The following is a 20,778-nucleotide window of genomic DNA, read 5'->3' as shown; positions in this document are numbered from 1 at the left end:
TGCATGCAGTTGAGGCATGATTGTGCAAAGTTTTAACGGTTAAAATAGGTGGTGAGGACATCATCACCACCGCCTCCTCACTGTCTATCTAGTTCCCTCTGAAGAGCGATCCATTGTGGACTGCTCTTCAGAGGGTTAATAGAAATGTAAACGAGTCCCAAATAATGTCACATTAAAAGTATTTTTAATTGTCTTTTACTTACCAACATTAGCGACGTACAGTTTGTTGTTTACAATGATCACCACAATAACCATTGCTCCTCCATAGATTTCCTTCTCTAAAGTGTTTAGTCGCTCTACAATCTTCTGGTATTGGCTGGGAAGTTGCTGAAGCACTGCACCCTAAATCATGCAAAAAAATTAAAAATAAAATGAACAAATGTTGATAATATCCCACCTGTCTGTACAACATAGTAGATAGGTAACATGAAGGCTAGCACCGATGACCTCTTTCTTAAAATACTAATTGGCTGGTTATTGCAATACTTTGATACTGACCCAGAACAAGCATGTGCTTAACCAAAGTTAAGCCTAGTACACACAGGCCAAATGCCAAATGACATCGGCCAAAAGTCGGCCGTGTGTATGGCTGCCGGTCCAACAAAAGCCGGTCGTTTGGCTTCTGTCGGACAACCATGCTGGAAAAACCAGCAGCCGACCAGCTCTCAATCAGTTCTCTCTTGTTAGTACAAGGGTTTTGACCTGGGATGTCAGGTTTGTTTTTCGTTTAAACCAGCATGCACTAAGCTTTAGGGTCCTGCATACATGCTTCAAGTAAGTGATTTAAAAAAGTATCAAAGCCATTGGATCAGCATGACAGCCAGGAAAGGGAGGTCTGCAGTAGGAAGCTACATACAGTATATCCTTTGTAGAGATTTCCTTTAAAGGAGAAGTGGATTTAAAAAGTTTGTAAAAGCAATTTTCCTTTTTTTTTCCGAGGGGACCGCTGCTCGTGGCCGGCGGTCGTGAGGACCACCGGCCACACGCGATCGCAGGCACGAGAACCAAAACAGGGACGCGCGTGTGTAAACACACAAATCCCTGTTCTGTGAGGAGAGAAGAAACAGATCGTGTGTTCCTACTAGCTAGGAACAATGATTTATCTTCTACTCTAGTCAATTCCTTCCCCCTACAGTTAGAACACACAGTGAGGGAACACAGTTAACCCCTTGATCACCCCCTATGTTAACCCCTTCCCTGCCAGTGACATTTACACAGTAATCAGTGCATTTTCATAGCACCGGTCGCTGTAAAAAATTTCAATGGTCCCCAAAATGTGTCAAAAGTGTCTGATCTGTCCGCCACAATGTCGCAGTCCCGATAAAAAAAACGCAGATCACCGTCATTACCAACATTGGGGTAGATTCACGTACGGGCGCGCATAGTTACGGCGGCGCAGCGTTTAGTATTTACGCTACGCCGCCGTAACTTACAGGAGCAAGTGCTGTATTCACAAAGCACTTGCTCCGTAAGTCGCGGCGGCGTAGCGTAAAAGGGGCCGGCGTAAGCGCGCGTAATTCAAATGTGGAAGGGGGCGTGTTTTATTTAAATTTATGATGACCTGACGTGATTGACGTTTTGCATGCGCTGTCCGTGTACATATCCCAGTGTGCATTGCTTCCAAGTACGGCGCAACAACGTATTGGTTTAGACGTGAACGTAAATTACGTCCAGCCCTATTCGCGAACGACTTATGCAAACGACGTAAAAGATTCAAATTTCGAAGCGGGAACGACGTCCATACTTAACATTGGCTGCGCCTCCTAATAGCAGGAGCAACGTTACGCCGAAAAAGCCTTAACGCAAACGACGTAAAAAACGAACACCGGGCGCACGTACGTTTGTGAATCGGCGTATCTAGGAAATTAGCATATTCTACGCCGACAACAACAGAAGCGCCCCTAGCGGCCAAAGTTATATTGCACACAATTCTACACCGCCGCAATCAAGTAACGTGGGTGGAGGAAGCCTATTTTTTCAGCGTAACTGCCTTTGAGAATCGGCGTAACGCTACGCGGGCGCGGAATTCAAATTACGGCGGCGTATCTGGAGATACGCCACCACAAAAGGTATGTGAATCTACCCCATTACTAGTAAAAAAAATAATAAGAATAAAAATGCCATAAATCTTATCCACAGTTTGTAGATTATATAACTTTTGTGCAAACCAATCAATATAAGCTTATTGCAATTTTTATTACCAATATAGCAAAAAATATTGTTTTTTTTTTTTCAAAATTGTCGCTCTTTTTTTGTTTATAGCGCAAAAAAAATAAAAACCGCAGAGGTGATCAAATACCACCAAAAGAAAGCTCTATTTGTGGGGAAAAAAGGACGTAATTTTGTTTGGGTACAGCTTCACACGACTGCACAATTGTCAGTTAAAACGACGCAGTGCCGTATCGCAAAAAATGGCCTGGTCAGGAAGGGGGTAAATTCCTCCGGGAATAAAGTGGTTAAATAGCAAGCATTGCATACTTGGTTTTGCACAAAGCAGCATCGATCCTCCTCTTCTATGGTCCCAGCTAGCACTCTGGGCCCCTTCCCCCTACCAAGTACCTTATAGCAAGCCACTAGCTATGGGGGCACTCATGCATGCTTGCCCCCTGATCTCTATGTTCATGAGGCACAGAGCGCGTGGCCCAGCTCCACCCCTTCCCCCTCCTCACTGGCTGTGGTTGCATCTAAGCCAATGAGGAGCTAGAGACCTGGGAGAGCCTCAGTTCTCATGCACATCGCTGGATCAAGCTTAGGTAAGTATTAGGAGGGGCTGCGGGAGGAGGTGCACACTAAAGGTTTTTTACCTTCATGCATATAATGCATGAAGGTAAAAACCTTCAGCCTTTAGAACAAATTTAAAAACAGCTAAAAAAATCTACATTGCCAAAACTAAGCGACAGTTACGCATCGGAATTGGCGAACACATTGCTAGTATTAAGAAGAAGGACGATGATTGTCCTATTCCCCTACATTTCGATCGGTTACATAATGGTGATCCTACTGGGCTTTCGTTTAAGGGGATTTATGTACTTAATTTGCCCCCCAGAAAAGGGAACTTTGACACCATCCTTCTTCAGAAGGAAAAAATATGGATTTACTATTTGAGGTCGATGGTGCCTCTAGGCCTGAACAGAGTGTAGTTTACAGTCTTTTCTGGAGAAATAAAACACCACTGTATAATTTCTGTTTTACTGTGGGTTTTTGTTTGTGCCTTAACTGCATGACTCCCCATACTGATGATGTTAATGGGCCACTGCTTAATGACCAGTCAATACTTAATTGGTCATTATGGGCTAGCTCCTCCCTACTTACCTCCCTCCTTTCATTTATTTTTTCAAAATTTCCACTGCTGGTATTAATTCATTATTTATATGTATATGTGTGTATGTACTCGGGTGCATATATATATATATATATATATATATATATATATATATACACACACACACACACACACATACACACATATGTATATATGTGTATATCTTTATTTTTAATTCATTATCATCTATATATATTCATTAACAGTTTTATATTTAATCTTATTTATTATTACTATATATTTTTTATTTATTTAATAAAAAAAATTCTTTATCTCCGACTCACTGAGGTCCTATTTATCTACTGTATTTATGACTTAAGGGATTTGATGTTCGCCAAACAGACTATTTAATTAATGTCTAAAATTCTTCTGTCTAAATAAGGTATTTCCTCTATTTGTTTTTCCCACGGCTCTCTTTCATCTATAATTATTCCATGAATCATAACATGTGTGCCATGTTCACTCACCTATTCCTTTTGCTGACTATTTTCATGGAGACTTGAATGACATCTTGTGGTGAATGAATGAAACTACATGTTGAAATTGCTATTTAAAGCGGTGGTTCACCCTCATTACCAACATGTTAGCATTAAATTAGGCATAGTAGCGCGAGCTACAGTATGCCTGTATTTATTTTTTTAGCCCCGTACTCACTGTGCAATCGTATAGATAAGTTTCCGACTCCCCGCGGGGAATGGGCGTTCCTATCCAGAGGGAGGATGATTGGCGGCCGGCTATGGCACGTCACGCTCCCCGAAGATAGCCGGAGTAGGTCTCGGCTCTTCACGGCGCCTGCGCACAGACTATGCGCAGGCGCCGTGAAGCGCCAAGTCCTATTTCGGCTATTTCCGGAGAAGCATGACGCGCCATAGCCGGCCGTCAATCATGCTCCCTCTGTATAGGAACGCCCATTCCCCGCGGGGAGTCGGAATCTTCTCTATACGATTGCACAGTGAGTACGGGGCTAAAAAAATAAATACAGGCATACTGTAGCTCGCGCTACTATGCCTAATTTAATGCTAGAAAAAAAAATTGTTTTATTAGGGTGAACCCCCTCTTTAAGCTTACTTCACGGTCTCCTCCCCGCTCTGAAAAAACAATGGCTGTTGAAACGCGTCAGCACGTCCAACGGGAATCACCAGCTGCTGAGGGTATTCTCTATTACCGGCTTCCTGCGCTAACTGCTCGGCTGCCTGATAACATTACGGACCACACTTGAAACCAGCTGCCATCTGCACGGCCCTGCTGCGGCACAGATTACACGTGGTGAAGTAGTGTGTTGTTTTCCCTGCGTGTGCGGCATGTAGCACACTGTGAGTCCAGCCCGTGGGGTACTGAGAGCCCACACAGGAGGACTGCTATTAATAAGCCGGTGAGATCATTCACTCCTACCTAATGTTTCACATTATGGACATACTAGCCTGACCCCTGTGTTCTACTCTACCCCATACCTGCAGCCCTGCTCTATATATGTGCAACATATGTGCCTTACTGAAGCCTGTGCATACCTGTTCTAATCACGTCTGTGTCCTCGCCATGGATTGTACTCAAGTTTTATTGCTACTGTGATTAGCAAGTACTTGCCTTATTGACAGGTGACAGATTTACCCTCACGCATCCACCCTGCCGATACCCTCATTTCAGGAGCCACTTCTCCCTAAATAGCACATACAGCCCACTGGAACTCCCCTTGTATACAGAACTGTACAACTTATTCAAGTTCCTGGGGTGTCCTCTTTGAGCTGTGCTCTATAAATAGTGTGCCTGAATCTGGTGTGTTTGGTGACTGGGCTATGCATGTGTGATGCGCAGCTGCGATTCCCATGATTTTAATTGACAACATTGTCTTTTTAATTGTGATACCACTCTGTTTATCTGCCATTTTTTTATATGTTTTTTGCTGCATGTTTTTCTACTCAATAAAATTCAGTATTTTTTCCAGAGTGTTCTAATGTTGGTCTTCTTTGGGGGAACTTTATTCTCTCATTTTGTTGTTATATGCGTTTGACCATCAGAACTGCATCCCCTGTGGATGAAGCTGGAATATTTCTATTGAATTATTTATAGATATAATACTATTGCCCCTTTGATTGGTTGATCCAGGCTAAAACCACATTTTTTGTCCATAGTTTGTAGACGCTATAACTTTTGTGCAAACCAATCAATATAAGCTTATTGCGATTTTTATTACCAATATAGCAAAAAATATATATTTTTTTCAAAATTGTGGCTCTTTTTTTGTTCATAGCGCATAAAATAAAAAACGCAGAGGTGATGAAATACCACCAAAAGAAAGCTCTATTTGTGGGAAATAAAGGACGTAAATTTTGTTTGGGTACAGCTTTGCACGACTGCACAATTGTCAGTTAAAGCAACGCAGTGCTGTATCGCAAAAAATGGCCTGGTCAGGAAGGGGGTAAATTCCTCCAGGGATAAAGTGGTTAAATAGCAAACATTGCATACTTGGTTTTGCACAAAGCAGCATCGATCCTCCTCTTCTATGGTCCCAGCTAGCACTCTGGGCCCCTTCCCCCTACCAAGTACCCCATAGAAAGCCACTAGCTATGGGGGCACTCATGCATGCTTGCCCCTGATCTCTATGTTCACGAGGCACAGAGAGCGTGGCATAGCTCCACCCCTTCCCCCTCCTCACTGGCTGTGATTGCATCCCAGCTAATGAGGAGCAAGAGACCTGGGAGAGCCTCAGTTCTCATGCACATCGCTGGATCAGGATCAAGCTTAGCTAAGTATTAGGAGGGGCTGCGGGAGGGGGTAAAAACCTCCAGCCTTTAGAACAACTTTAAACAGCTCTCCCACACAGCACTGTCCTGTCTCGTACGGCAGGAGTCCTGAATATTCCCTACTGCAGTTCAGTAACACTTACAGGTCTCCTCCATGCTGTGACTGGACTTCTTGCACTGCATTAAAACAGATTGACTCCTTGTGCTAGTTCTGCTTACTCCATTCTGAGCTTTGTGATACAGAGATTGCAAGAGGCTAATGCTAAATGAAATTCAGGTACTTCAACATGCTTGAATTAAAAAAATAAATTTAGGCTTAAAGACTAGTTAAAAACCCCAAACAGTATATATTTTCTGAATGCAGAAACCCTAGAGAATAATAACAAAGCATGCAATAACACTTGCAGCATACTGAACTCTATAAAAGGTTGACTTTCTGGAGTCTCGGGGGGGAAACAAAAAAAGGGGGAGGGAAAGAAGGAGGGAGCATTTTTCATTTTTTTTTGGTTTGTGTTTGAACAAGAAAAAAAAAGAAAAAAAAAAACAGTGTCCTTTCCACCAGGGGTCTCTTACAGCCATCATTTCTATGCTTCAAAAGTCTAACATTGGTGGGTAATTAGTGCAGCTCTAATGATGAACAATATAGAAAGTGCATGCTGGAACTAACTCAATTTGAATTGTGAAATGTAAACAAAGATGTGAGTAATATAAACCAATAATGAAAGTTCAGAGAAGCAGGTTGTGCACCCCACATTGCTTTTTATACGGTTTATTGTGATCACTATTTGTCATTCATGTATGACATTTTTATAAATAAACCAAACGTGGTTTGACCTGCACCATTGGGAGCATCTCTTTCTATTCCTTTTTTATTTTTGGAGTTCGTATGGAATTACCCTGGTATTCATCTGTCAGTGTAAACTCCATACCTCAGCTTGCTGGACCACCATTTCTATCCAGGATTGATTCAGGCCTCTGGGGACCGCAAGGATCCATCTCACACTGATCCAGACCATCTGGGATCACAAGCTTATATGGCCCACTTTTGTATAACAGATGTGTCCACCCCATTTGGTAAAAGTACTTAATCTGTACATGTTTTGAAGATTTTGAGAGCAATTGCAGACAACTTATTTTCCTCTCACTCAGCCATCTAAATGGGAAGAATTTTCCTTCATTGTGTTTTCTTCACATGGACTTCTCTCACATTGTTATTTGAAGCCTACCCGCTTCTCTGAACTTTCATTATTAGTTTATATTACTCACATCTTTGTTTACATTTCACAATTCACATTGTGTTAGTTCCAGTGTGTACTTTCTATATTGTTGATCATTAGCGCTGCACTAATTACCCACCATTTATACCAGACTTTGTTTGTATGTTTGAGTGCTAGCAGCTTCCTTCTTTGTTTATTTGGATTCTAGCGCAGTTTTTTTTCCACTTTTTCACAGTCTAACATTGACAGCACAAAATGGTCAAATTACAGGCCAATCTCCTTATGGAATTGGACGTTAAAGTGGATGTAAAACCAATTCATGAAATTTGAGCTGGGCACTTATACCTACAGTATTTTCGTATCGCTCTTCAAAGCACTATGCCCCGTAGCTGTCTCCTACTCTGTTCTTCTGTTATCAGCCTGATAACACCCAACAAGGTTTTCCTTCACATATGATAAAAGCAGCCTGATTTTTGTGTTGGGGAGGATGCTATGAATAGATTAGCACAGAGCTGAATAATACAAACAGAGATGAAAGTCTCTACCTATGAGGAGAGGGTGTGTGCCTTTCCTCCAATAAGCTATCTTGGCTGTATGCCCAGGCTTCACTTCAGTGATAACCAGGAAGAGAAAATCTCCAAAACAGGATGTGCACTTTCTAACAGTATATAAAGATAAAGACTGCAGATATACAGTACAGACCAAAAGTTTGGACACACCTTCTCATTCAAAGAGTTTTCTTCATTTTCATGACTATGAAAATTGTAGATTTACACTGAAGGCATCAAAACTATGAATTAACACATGTGGAATTATACATAACAAAAAAGTGTGAAACAACTGAAAATATATTTCATATTTTAGGTTCTTCAAAGTAGCCACCTTTTGCAGCAGAAACATCTCTAGAACTGTTAAGAGGAGACTGTGTGAATCAGGCCTTCATGGTAGAATATCTGATAGGAAACCACTGATAAAGAAAGGCAACAAGCAGAAGAGACTTGTTTGGGCTAAAGAACACAAGGAATGGACATTAGACCAGTGGAAATCTGTGCTTTGGTCTGATGAGTCCAAACTTGAGATCTTTGGTTCCAACCCCCGTGTCTTTGTGTGACGCAGAAAAGGTGAACGGATGGACTCTACATGCCTGGTTCCCACCGTGAAGCATGGAGGAGGAGGTGTGATGGTGTGGGGGTGCTTTGCTGGTGACACTGTTGGGGATTTATTCAAAATTGAAGGCATACTGAACCAGCATGGCTACCACAGCATCTTGCAGCGGCATGCTATTCCATCGGGTTTGCGTTTAGTTGGACCATCATTTATTTTCCAACAGGACAACAGGACAATGACCCCAAACACACCTCCAGGCTGTGTAAGGGCTATTTGACCAAGAAGGAGAGTGATGGGGTGCTGCGCCAGGTGATTACCTCTTGAAGTTCATCAAGAGTGTGCCAAGCAGTAATCAAAGGTGGCTACTTTGAAGAACCTAGAATATGAAATATATTTTCAGTTGTTTCACACTTTTTTGTTATGTATAATTCCACATGTGTTAAGTCATAGTTTTGATGCCTTCAGTGTGAATCTACAATTTTCATAGTCAAGAAAATAAAGAAAACTCTTTGAATGAGAAGGTGTGTCCAAACTTTTGGTCTGTACTGTACATGTAAAAAACGTATGTAGGGAGATTTGTTTAATCTCTGTCGTTCACTTTACTGGGTATATGTGAGGGGTTACATCCACTAAGTTATTGGCTAAGATTCTTGCACTGCGCTTGAAACCCACCATAGACTCTGATACATCTGGACCACGTTGGGTTTATTCCCCTTCATCGGGGACGATAACATACTTTAGACAACCCTCATTATAAAAGCACTACGAAAGAGGTGCATCCTGGCAATACTTGCTGTCACTAGATATTAGGAAGATTATATTTTTTTTTTCTCAAAAAAGGATGTTTATTGACAAATATGACACAAATACATGGGTACATACATCTTATCTGTTACATAGCTTTTTTTTTTGTTATATACATCCATGTTATACCATTCAGGGTAATAAAATAATATAAAACATCAAAAATAAATCAACAAAAGAAAGAACTTCTGGAATGCTACGTTCTCCTCCCATCTAGCCCTTGCATTATACATTTATACATTCTTTAAGAGTACTGACATGCTCTCACACTCCGTAACCCCCTCCAATGTATTACAGGGTCCACTCCCCTGCCCCTTTCCCCCTCCTCCTTCCATAGTATGCTAATGACCCAATCTCGAGTTTTTTGCCCTCGGCCTTTTACATGAGCAGCCTGTCCAGTACCAACTCAAGAGGGGCCAATCCCGGGGAATTTAACCATGGGGCCCACAGCAACTCAAACCTTCCCCCCCGTTTCCTGCGCTGGTAGATATATTTCTCAGCTCGGAGAGTGAGTCCCATCTGGGCTATCCACTCCCCCAGCCTTGGTGGCTCTGCATCCTTCCAGTGTCTAAGGATAAGTTTGCGGGCCTGGAACAGGGCTCTACCAACAGCTTTTTTTGGGTTATCTTCCAGTGGGAGGTCCTCTATAATACCCAAGACACACACTTTGGGGGTCTGCGGCACCTGAATCTTGAACACAGGAAGATTATATTTAATCTACATGAGGCATATGCAATTAGCGGACCTCCAGATGTTGCAAAACTACAAGTCCCATCATGCCTCTGCGTGCATGCTTGTGGCTGTCAGAGTCTTGCTATGCCTCATGGGACTTGTAGTTCTGCAACAGCTGGCGGTCCGCTAATTGCATATCCCTGATCTACATACTGGGTCATTGGAAAATTGGCCTTGGCTTTTTTCTTTTGTATCATTATACTACTAACCTTTTGCATATTCTTGAGAAGTTTTCAACCATTTTCGGCTTGGGGGTTAATCAGTCTAAAATTAAAGGTCCTTAGCTTGACCCTCTTCACCGCAAGATTTTACCTCCCTACAAACCGCATTCCCCTTTCTATGGCCTGTGTGTCCTAGTAGTAATTTCCCTTGCTAATGGGCCCCTCAAGCTATCCAATACCTAGGGACCAGAATTCCCTCCACTCTCCTCATTCTCATCCAATACCTAGGGACCAGAATTCCCTCCACTCTCCTCATTTTCCAATACAATTTCCAACCTTTATTGGCTACCTTCACTGTGGACTAGGAGAGATGGAAAACTCTGGCTCTTGAAGATGAATGTTATGCCGCACCTCCTGCAGGCATTACCAATTAAAATACCACAGGTGTTTTTTTAAAAGCTCCGGGCAGCCTTCAGCAAATACACTTGGCAAGGCAAACCCTTCAATCTTCAAAGATCGCTTCAACGACGACCCAATCTTAGTGGAGGGGCTGGCCTTCCAGATTCCGCATTATATTGTATGGCGATCCATACAACTACGGTGATCAACTGGTGCAGACACTGTCCTCACAAATTGTGGGTTTTCTTTGGAGTAGAAGTTTGTGCCGATTCCTTTAGCCGGCCTCCCGTGGACAGGGGCTAACCTTAGTAGACTTTTTTCGCCACACCCACTGATTGGAACCACCTTATCCAAAATTCACAGGTACTACACGCAGGCCACAACCCCCAGCTTCCCTTCTCCTTGGACGCCAATTATCGGTCACCCAGACTTTTCTCCAGGTTTTACTGATAAAGCCTTCCAACTTTAACCAGATCGAAAGTTGATCAGAGCCTCCACCTTCTTTGGTCCCTCTGGATGGATTTGCCAAATCTGTAAAAATCTCACTTATCATCTTACATTGATTTCCAAACCTTTTTCTTGGCCCCAACCCTACATCAGCAAGTGGGAATCTGACCTTAGTGTTACAGTAAAGACTGGATATTGGTCCACTATCCAGCTGGCCACTAAATCTTGTTCTGTGAATGTTGATTGTCGCCACATTATAAAGTCCTTTCTCACTGGTATTTGGTCCTAGCAAAGATCTCTAAATTTGTACTGAACTACCCTTTGAAGTGCTTAGGGGCTGCAAAGATTCATGAACACATCTACATGAGCAACACACGTATTTATGAAGTGGAGTTCAATAGATACATTGCTTTCATTTTTGTCTTGCACTAAGTGATAGTTGGAATCTGACTCATTATTACACAGAGAATACTACTACTCTTCAGAATCATTTTCACAAATAAGACTTATCTTTTGTTACCTCTGGGAGCTGTGACTGGAGGCTTGCTTTCTCTGCTAAGGAATCATCAATGGATTCCAGGAAACTTCTTTCCACAACATCAAATGCCTGGAAGAGACAGTATTGACATACAGCAATATCAATAAAAGGCTTTTCTCAAAAAACAAAACCACAAATACATACCAATGTAATGAACAAGAGGTGCCGGTTCACAACAGCACAATGTGGGAACCAGCGAAATTCCAGCGCAGGTTGTCGCAACGCATAGAACTCACAGGCAGTTCACACTGCCTGATGTGAACCGCTGCGGGTGTCAATAGAAAGTTAATGACACCCCAGATCGATTTGCATATAAAAAAAAGGGTCCTGCGTGATTTTAGTCCAAATGCAATGCAAATTCAGCCATCCAATCTGTATGGCTGAATTCGTATCGCACAGACATCGAATGTGATCTGCATAGCAGTGCGAATCACATGTGATGTCTGATATCGCACACGTGTGAACTGTTACTAGGTCCTTTAAAACAATCACTGCAGGGTTAAACATTACAAATTTAAGAAATTCACTTTTTTTTCCTTCACCCACTAAGAACCTTACAAGTACTTATGCTTTATAGCAAATGTAACCAGAACTAGGACACCTATTTGCCTGCTAACGCAAATACTGCATCCCTATAACCAGTGGTGGCCCGTCCATAGGGATGCCCCGGGCGCCGCCCCCCCCCCCCCCCCCTCCTGTAGTCACAAAAAAAAAAAACGGGCCCTTTAAGAATTTTTATTTGGCTTAAAATTTCATTTTTATATTTTAACTGCAGTGATGGCGGCCGTCTATAGAGGGCGCTGCAGCGCCACCCCCTCTCGCAAATAACATACATTCATGCATTGTATTGCACGAATGTATGTTATTGTTGGTTGCCAGCTGCCGCTGGTCTATTCAGATAACCGGACATAGGGCGCTGGTTACCTGAATAACGGCAGCTGGTTGGCTAAGCGGAAGTGCCTATCAGAGCCACCGGCTCTGATAGGCTTTCCGAGTACAGCCCTAGTCTCCCGGAAGGTCTATCCTCGGAACGTAAGGGGGCTGCGTTCCTTGGATAAGACTGACGGTCGTTTCAGCCAATCAGGTTCCCGGATTTTGGTTATCAGGAACCTGATTGGCTGAAGCGTCACCAAGGCGGGAGAAGACATCGAGGGAGGACATGGAAGCAGAAAGGTAAGTGCATTTTACAGGGAACAGCGGCGACAATGGGCACAGAGGCGACAAAGGACACAGTGGCATCAATTAAAGGGCACAGCACAGTGACAACAATGGGCACAGTGGCAACAATTAAAGGGCACATCACAGTGACAACAATGGACACAGTGGCAACAATTAAAGGGCACAGCACAGTGACAATAATGGGCACAGTGGCAACAATTAAAGGGCACAGCACAGTGACAACAATGGGCACAGTGGCAACAATTAAAGGGCACAGCACAGTGACAACAATGGGTACAGTGGCAATAATTAAAGGGCACAGTGACATGCACAGTGGCAACAATGGGCACAGTGGTGACAATTGGCACATTGGCCGCTTTTGATGGCATGGCACAGTGGTGACATTTGATGGCACAGCGGCTGCATTTGATAGCATGGCACAGTAGTGACAATTGATGGCACAGCGGCTGCGTTTGATGGCATGACACAGTGGTGACAATTGATGGCACAGCGGCTGCGTTTGATGGCATGGCACAGTGGTGACAATTGATGGCACAGTGACTGCCTTTGATGGCATGGCACAGTGGTGACAATTGATGGCACAGTGGCTGCGTTTGATAGGCACAGTGAGGCTGCAATTTTTTATTTTTATTTTCGTTTGCGCCCCCCCCAAAAATTGAGCACCAGCCGCCACTGCCTATAACATATACACCAAATCCATCATGTACTTCATTGGCTAAACTGGATAGACTTGTGTCTTTTTTCAACTATAATAACTATGTAACTTCAATTATATGTCAGGGCAAGGTGCCCTTAGCTGGGATGTGAGGGGTCTTGTTTCCCACAACATATCCTGACCTGCTATGCTGTACTGATTCTTTAGTATGCCAAGACTCCTGTAATAGCTCTGGTAAACCTGTATTCTCCCGCTCCTCATTGGTCCCTTTATGTCAAGCTGAAATGCCACCTCATTGCTCCTATTCACCTCTAAACTTCTAGAATGTTTAGTCTACAAACGTCTTAGCTCCTACCTCAGTGAAAATAACCTTCTTGACCCCTTACAGTCTTGCTTTTGCTAGCAGCACTCCACAGAAACTGCCTTGCTAAAACTCACTAATGATTTATTAACTGCGAAAAACAATGGTCACTACTCCATATTCCTACTGCTTGACCTCTCTGTGGCCTTTGATACTGTTGACCACCTGCTTCTTCTCAAACTCCGTTCCCTTGGCCTCCAAGATTCTGCTCTATCACGGTTCTCCTCCTACCTATCACAGCACTGCTTCAGTGTTAACTACAACTCTGTCTCCCCCTCTCCATTGCCCCTTTCTATCGGGGCCCCCTCAAGGCTCTGCTCTTGGCCCCCTTCTCTATCTACACCACCTCCCTTGGTCACTTGATAACTGCCCACAGCTTACAATCTATATATATAAAACTCAACGTGTGTGTATGTATGTATGTATGTATGTATGTTCCAGCATCACGTCCAAACGGCTAAAGATATTAACATGGCACACATGTTACTTATATGTCAGCAACAAACATAGGATAGGTGGTTTAACCCTTACCCACCCCCATTTGCCACGGTCGGGGTTTTCCTTTAAAGTCCCATTCAACTCTATGGGAAATACATGTTACTTCATAACTTCCAAACGGCTGTAGATATTTCGATAACACTTGGTCACATGTTACTTATATGTCCACTTAAACTATAGGATAGTTAATTTATCCCTTAACTACCCCCATTTGTGAGGGTCTGGGTTTTTGTTTAAAGTCCCATGCAAATCAATGGGAAATGTATGTTCCCACATAACTTCTGTACGCCTGGAGATATTTCAATAATACCTGGTACACATATTACTTATATGCCAAATAAAAATATATGACAGTTAAATTAACCCTTACCTACACCCTTATATAAAAGATGGGTATATTTATATTACTATGATTTTCCTCCCCAAAAGGTTAAGATAGGAAGACCGGGCAACGCCGGGTATTCAGCTAGTACTATCTATACGTAGATTACACCCATATCTGTCTGCTCCTCACCTCACATCTTCAGTCTCCCCTAGCATTACTAACTTACTAAATGACATTTCAGCATGGATGTCACACCACTTCCTTAACCACTTAAGACCCGGACCAAAATGCAGCTAAAGGACCTGGCCCCTTTTTGCAATTCGGCACTGCGTTGTTTTAACGGACAATTGCGCGGTCGTGCGACGTGGCTCCCAAACAAAATTAGCGTCCTTTTTTCCCCCACAAATAGAGCTTTCTTTTGGTGGTATTTGATCACCTCTACAGTTTTTATTTTTTGCGCTATAAACAAAAATAGAGCGACAATTTTGAAAAAAATTCAATATTTTTTACATGTTGCTATAATAAATATCCCCCAAAAATATATATAAAAAAAAATTTTCCTCAGTTTAGGCCGATACGGATTCTTCTACCTATTTTTGGTAAAAAAAAAAAAATCGCAATAAGCGTTTATCGATTGGTTTGCGCAAAATGTATAGCGTTTACAGAATAGGGGATAGTTTTATTGCATTTTTATAAAAAAAAAAAATATATATATATTACTACTAATGGCGGCGATCAGCGATTTTTTTTCGTGACTGCGACATTATGGCGGACACTTCGGACAATTTTGACACATTTTTGGGACGATTGTCATTTTCACAGCAAAAAATGCATTTAAAATGCATTGTTTACTGTGAAAATGACAATTGCAGTTTGGGAGTTAACCACTAGGGGGCGCTGATGGGGTTATGTGTGACCTCATCTGTGTTTCTAACTGTAGGGGGGTGTGGCTGTAGGTGTGACATCATCAATTGCGATTCCCTATATAAGGGAACACACGATCGATGACAGCGCCACAGTGAAGAACGGGGAAGCTGTGTTTACACACAGCTCTCCCCGTTCTTCAGCTCCGGGGACCGATCGCGGGACTCCAGCTGCGATCGGGTCCCTGAGTCCCGCGGCCGAGGTCACGGAGCTTCGGACCGGGTCGCGGGCGCGCGCGCGCCGTGCCATTCTGCCGACGTATATCGGCGTTAGGCGATCCTTAAGTGGTTAAACTAAATCTCTCTAAAACCAAACTAGTAATATTCCCCCCTGCCCGTGCCCCCCTGCATGACTTTTCCATCAAAATCAATAATGCAGCCATCAATCCTCCCCCTTATGCCAGGGTACAACGTAATCCTAGTCCTTTCAGCCCCAAATCCAGACGCTGTTGAAAGCTTGTAGACTTCACCTCTGTAACATCTCTAAAATTCACCTCTTTTTAACAAATGAAACCACCAAGCTACTCATTCACTCCCTTGTTATCTCTCGCCTTGACTATTACAACTCCCTTCTCATTGGCCTACCTCTCTATAGGCTATCCCCACTTAGTCCATCATGAATGCTGCTGCCAGACTTATCCACCTTACCAACCGTTCAGAATCTGCCACCCCTCGCTGCCAACCCCTACATTGGCTCCCAATCGCCCAGCAAATTAAATTCAAAATACTAACCACAACATACAAAGTTATTCACAACTCTGCCCCGAGCTACATCACCAATCTTGTCTCCAAATATCACCCAAACCATCCTCTACACTCTTCTCAAGACCTCCTACTCTCAAACTCCCTTGTCTCCTCCTCCTATGCTCGTCTCCAGTATTCCACCAGAGCCTCTTTCATCCTCTGAAACGCTCTACCTCAACCTTTCTGGCCATCTCCTACTCAAGCTGTCTTCATGCAGTCGATGAAAACTTCTCTTCGGGGAAGCCTATCACACCTCCAAATAATCTTTTACCACTTCTATCAACTCAATCCCCACAGTCACAACCTTTTTTACCACCTTCCCCACCCTATTAGATTGTAAGCTCTCCTAATCCTCTTGTATTTTATTGTATTGTAACTGTATTGTGTAAGATATTGCCACGATACTAAGTCTACTGAGGCTTTTCTCAGGTTCAAACTACGTGTGTTGGGTGGAGATTCTGGTGCATCTTGTTGCCTGCCAGACGAACCAGCATAAAAACATACTTGGTCTTTTTGTACCAATTTTCCAAATACTAGGTTCAGTCTTGTGGCTGGAATTTTTGCTAACATTTTATTATATAAGTTTAAAGGGGAAATTGGTCGATAGTTGGGGCAAAAGTTATGATTGGTAGAGAGTTTCAGTATCTTGGAATTGGTTGCAGAGATGTTGCTTGGTCCAAATTTACAGGCTTTCAGAATGTTATTGAAAGCAATAGTTAAAAGAGGAGAGAGTGCCTTCTAGTGAACTATTTAGATATAACCAGATTATTTCTTTTATACGATTCAAACTTAATCAGTTGGCTGGACCCATGGTTCTTACAAATTTTGAATTATCTTGCCAAACTAAGGGCCTTCTACGGGGAAGGATATCTACAGTATACACTATCCTCACTGACCCGGATGCCAAGCTCCCTTACATGAAACAATGGGAACGGGATTTGAATACCACGTTGGAATTATCAGATTGGCAAGATATTGCCTTCGCTCTATCCAAAATTTCCATTAACACTACATTAATTGAAGCAAATTATAAGACACTTCTACGTTGGTATTTGGTCCCGACCAGAGTTGCTAAGATGCACCCGTCCGCATCGCCCAATTGCTTCAGGCGTTGTGGACAGATGGGTACAATGCTTCATGTTTGGTGGCAGTGCCCCGTGGTAATGAAGTTTTGGATTCGTATATTTAACTTAATTTACTCGGTAACGGGTGTTAATATACGTCGATCCCCGCAACCAGCGCTTTTTCATAAATTACCCAGTGAGGTTCCCAAAAAATCAATGACGTTAATCACGTATATGTTTTTGGCAGCAAGAATAACTATTGCTAGACATTGGAAGCAGTCGGTGGTTCCTCTTGATTACGTGAAGAATAAACTTAATTGGATCATGGTTAACGACAGACTCACCTGTGTCCTTCGCGATTCTACTAAGAAATTCGATGTAACGTGGGATCCGTGGATACGTTACTTATCTCCGTCATAAAATGTCTCCGGCTGACCCTCTTCTCTTCTCCTCTTACTTTCTCCCTTTCTTTGTTTTCTTTTTTTTTTTTTTTTTTTTCTTTCCTTTCTCTCTTTCCTCTTAAAAAAAACGTTTAATGTTGAATTGGCTATTGTTGTTATTGTTGTCAACTGTGGGATGCATTAATGGACCTTCTGTCTCTAGGTTAATATGATGTAGGTGGAAGTATATGGAGGGGTTTCCCTTTTTTTTTTTTTCTCCCCCTTCTTTACCTTTCCTTGTCCTTCCCTATCTTTCCCTACCCTTCCCAATCCCTCCCCTCCTTTTTCTTCCTTCTCCTCTTCCTCCTCTGTTCTTTATATACATCTTGCTCCTGGTATGAATCATTCTTGTGATTCTGGGGTAGTGTTGGCTTCCTGGGACAACCACTAGTTGGACCCTAGGGAGTCGAGAATATGGCTCATTAGCTTTATTCGTATTTTCCTTTTTTTTTTGTTTTGTTTTTTTTCATTTTTATTACCACTCAGTGAATGATTTCACGGCGGAAGAGGGAAGGGATACGATTTAAAGGGAACATTGTGTTGTTTTTTTCTTTGGTTATCTTTATGTCATATAGATATATTAACAAGCTTTCCTGCTAACTGCATTTTATATTGAGTCTCTCTATTTTTTTTTTTGTTTTGCTGCCTATAGGTTTTAGGCTTATGACTCTTTGTATGAATAATATAATCTGATAGAGCTCGATTGTTCTTTTCATATTTGTTACCTATGTCTGAGGCAACATTGTTCATTTTCAATAAAAAATATTGAAAGATAAAAGAGGAGAGAGAACTAATTGACAAAACCTGGATACGTTAAATATTTATGATAAAAGGAATTTACCATCTTCATGCACATTTGAAATTCTCTATACAAGGAAGTGGAAAAATTGGAAGGATTGAAGGGGGCACTCTTTACGTCTAGAGGAAAAGAGATTTCACCTCCAAATACGGAAAGTTTTTTTCACAGTAAGAGCTGTGAAAATGTGGAACAGACTCCCTCCAGAGGTGGTTCTGGCCAGCTCAGTAGATTGCTTTAAGAAAGGCCTGGATTATTTCCTAAATGTACATAATATAACTGAGTACTAAGATTTGTAGGTAAAGTTGATCCAGGGTAAATCCGATTGCCTCTCAGGGGGATCAGGAAGGAATTTTTTTTCCCTGCTGTAGCAAATTGGATCTCATGCTCTGCTGTTTTTTTTTTGCCTTCCTCTGGATCAACTGTGGGTATGGAGTTGGGTGTATGGGATTGTACTGTGTTTTTTATTTTGTTTATTTTTTTTGTGGTTGAACTGGATGGACTTGTGTTTTTTTCAACCTGACTAACTATGTAACTCCCTGGGAGCAACAGGGCATCTTGCAATTTATTTATCTATATCATAATAGCACCTTAACCACTTGCTGACCCCCCTTTGTACATGTACTGCAAGTGACTGGCACGGGCAGGCTGGATCACATACATGTACGTGATTTGGCCTGCTCTGGGTTAAGAACGTGAAGCACTACACTCCCGGGAACGCTGTATCCACCGAAAACAGTGTATTGCAGATCCCAGTACCCTGCCACTTTGTGACACAAAATTGCAACTTCAAGAATTTGTACTGTCCTGGCATTTTAAGGGCCTCAAGAAGTGAGATGTACTTATAGCCTATCAGAATTTATAAATGTTCAAATCTATATACCATTGTGTGTAGACACTATAACTTTCACACAAAACAAACACTTATTGGGATTTTTTTTTTTTTTACCACAGACACATAGCAGAATACATTTTGGCCAACATTTATTTAAAACCCAGGGGTAATCAAATACCACCAACAGTACACTCTACTTGTGTGAAAGAAATTACATTGCCAGTTAAAGTAGCACAGTTCTGAATAGCAAAATATGGTCATTAAGGGGATAAAACCTTCAGAATGTCAAGTGGTTAAAGAGGTTGTAAAGGTTTGTTTTTTTATTTTCTAAATAGGTTCCTTTAAGCTAGTGCATTGTTGGTTCAATTACCTTTTCCTTCGATTTCCCTTCTAAATGTTTTTTTTCTTTGTCTGAATTTCTCACTTCCTCTTCCTCCTCAGTAAGCTTGCCCCCATCATCTAAACCGTTCTGGCTGGGGGTTAGCCAGCATGCTCACCCCCTCCCTTGGGACTACATCCCTGCGGGGAGACGCTGTGAACACAAGCTTACTGAGGAAAAATTCAGACAAAGAAAAAAAACATTTAGAAGGGAAATCGAAGGAACAGGCAAGTGAACCAACAATGCACTAGCTTAAAGGAACCTATTTAGAAAATAAAAAAACAAACCTTTACAACCCCTTTAATGTCATTCCAACGATTGCAGGAGTTATTTTCTTTTCCCAAAGGAAAATTATTCCAATGAAACACAATAAAAAACCTCTAACATAAGAAGCAACATTGTCTGAAAGTCCAAAGGTTGTTATCCCTTCTACATACAGTAGTATAATCCATAACTATACGTTAAATTACCCCTTGAAGTGTAGAGAACAGTGGTCTTGAAACATTAGAACAGCCTTTGTCAACCAGTGTGCCGCGGCACACTGATGTGCCGTCAGAGGTTCTCAGGTGTGCCGCGGGGTCAGTGGAGAGAAGGCTGTCAGATGAGCTCGATCTCCTGCCGAACTGTGAGAAGCTATGTTGGCTTCAAAAGTGAAAGTAAAGTGCAGAGGAGTGTGCTGTGCTCTCTACTTCCCCCTAGAGTGCAGTACCCGGCTGAATGAGGAATCTGGAAAGGTACTGAGCTACAAGCTAGATTCATTTTAAAATGGCTTTATACATGTTTCTGTGTGCACAAGTAACTGTATGTCTGTATGTGTGTGTGTGTGTGTGCACATGTGAGTGTCTGTCTGTATGTGTGTATGTTACGTTTAATCCTGACCCCCCCCCCCCCACAATTCATGTACCATCAGAATGGCTTTTGTAGGGCTTGTTTGATGGCAGCAAGGACTGCTGCTCCTCTGAAAAGCAATCCATGCACAGATCGCTTTCCAGAGGCAATTGACAGGCGGTAAAGTGGCATTATGTTGCCTCTTTACCACCTGTTTTAAGCCCGTAAATGCAGCATCACTACACCACAACTGTGCAATGCACACATTTGCAGGGTAGTTGCA

The 20,778-nt window shown here is 42.3% G+C and overlaps 1 protein-coding gene across 1 annotated transcript in view; it reads right to left on the bottom strand.

Moving 5' to 3' along the window:
- TAB1 (TGF-beta activated kinase 1 (MAP3K7) binding protein 1) overlaps positions 1–20,778 on the bottom strand; it is a 130,127-nt gene that overhangs the window by 92,783 nt on the left and 16,566 nt on the right. Inside the window, exons 4-5 of the mRNA XM_040359502.1 lie at positions 11,451–11,537; positions 204–342 (exon numbers count right to left, since the gene is read on the bottom strand). Coding sequence (XP_040215436.1) covers positions 204–342; positions 11,451–11,537 — 226 coding nt within the window. The remainder of the gene's footprint in view (positions 1–203; positions 343–11,450; positions 11,538–20,778) is intronic.

Source organism: Rana temporaria, chromosome 7 (assembly GCF_905171775.1).
Source record: "Rana temporaria chromosome 7, aRanTem1.1, whole genome shotgun sequence".
Lineage (NCBI taxonomy): Eukaryota > Metazoa > Chordata > Amphibia > Anura > Ranidae > Rana > Rana temporaria.
Note: the sequence above shows the minus strand (reverse complement) of the source record. Positions and strands in the feature narration are given on the sequence as shown.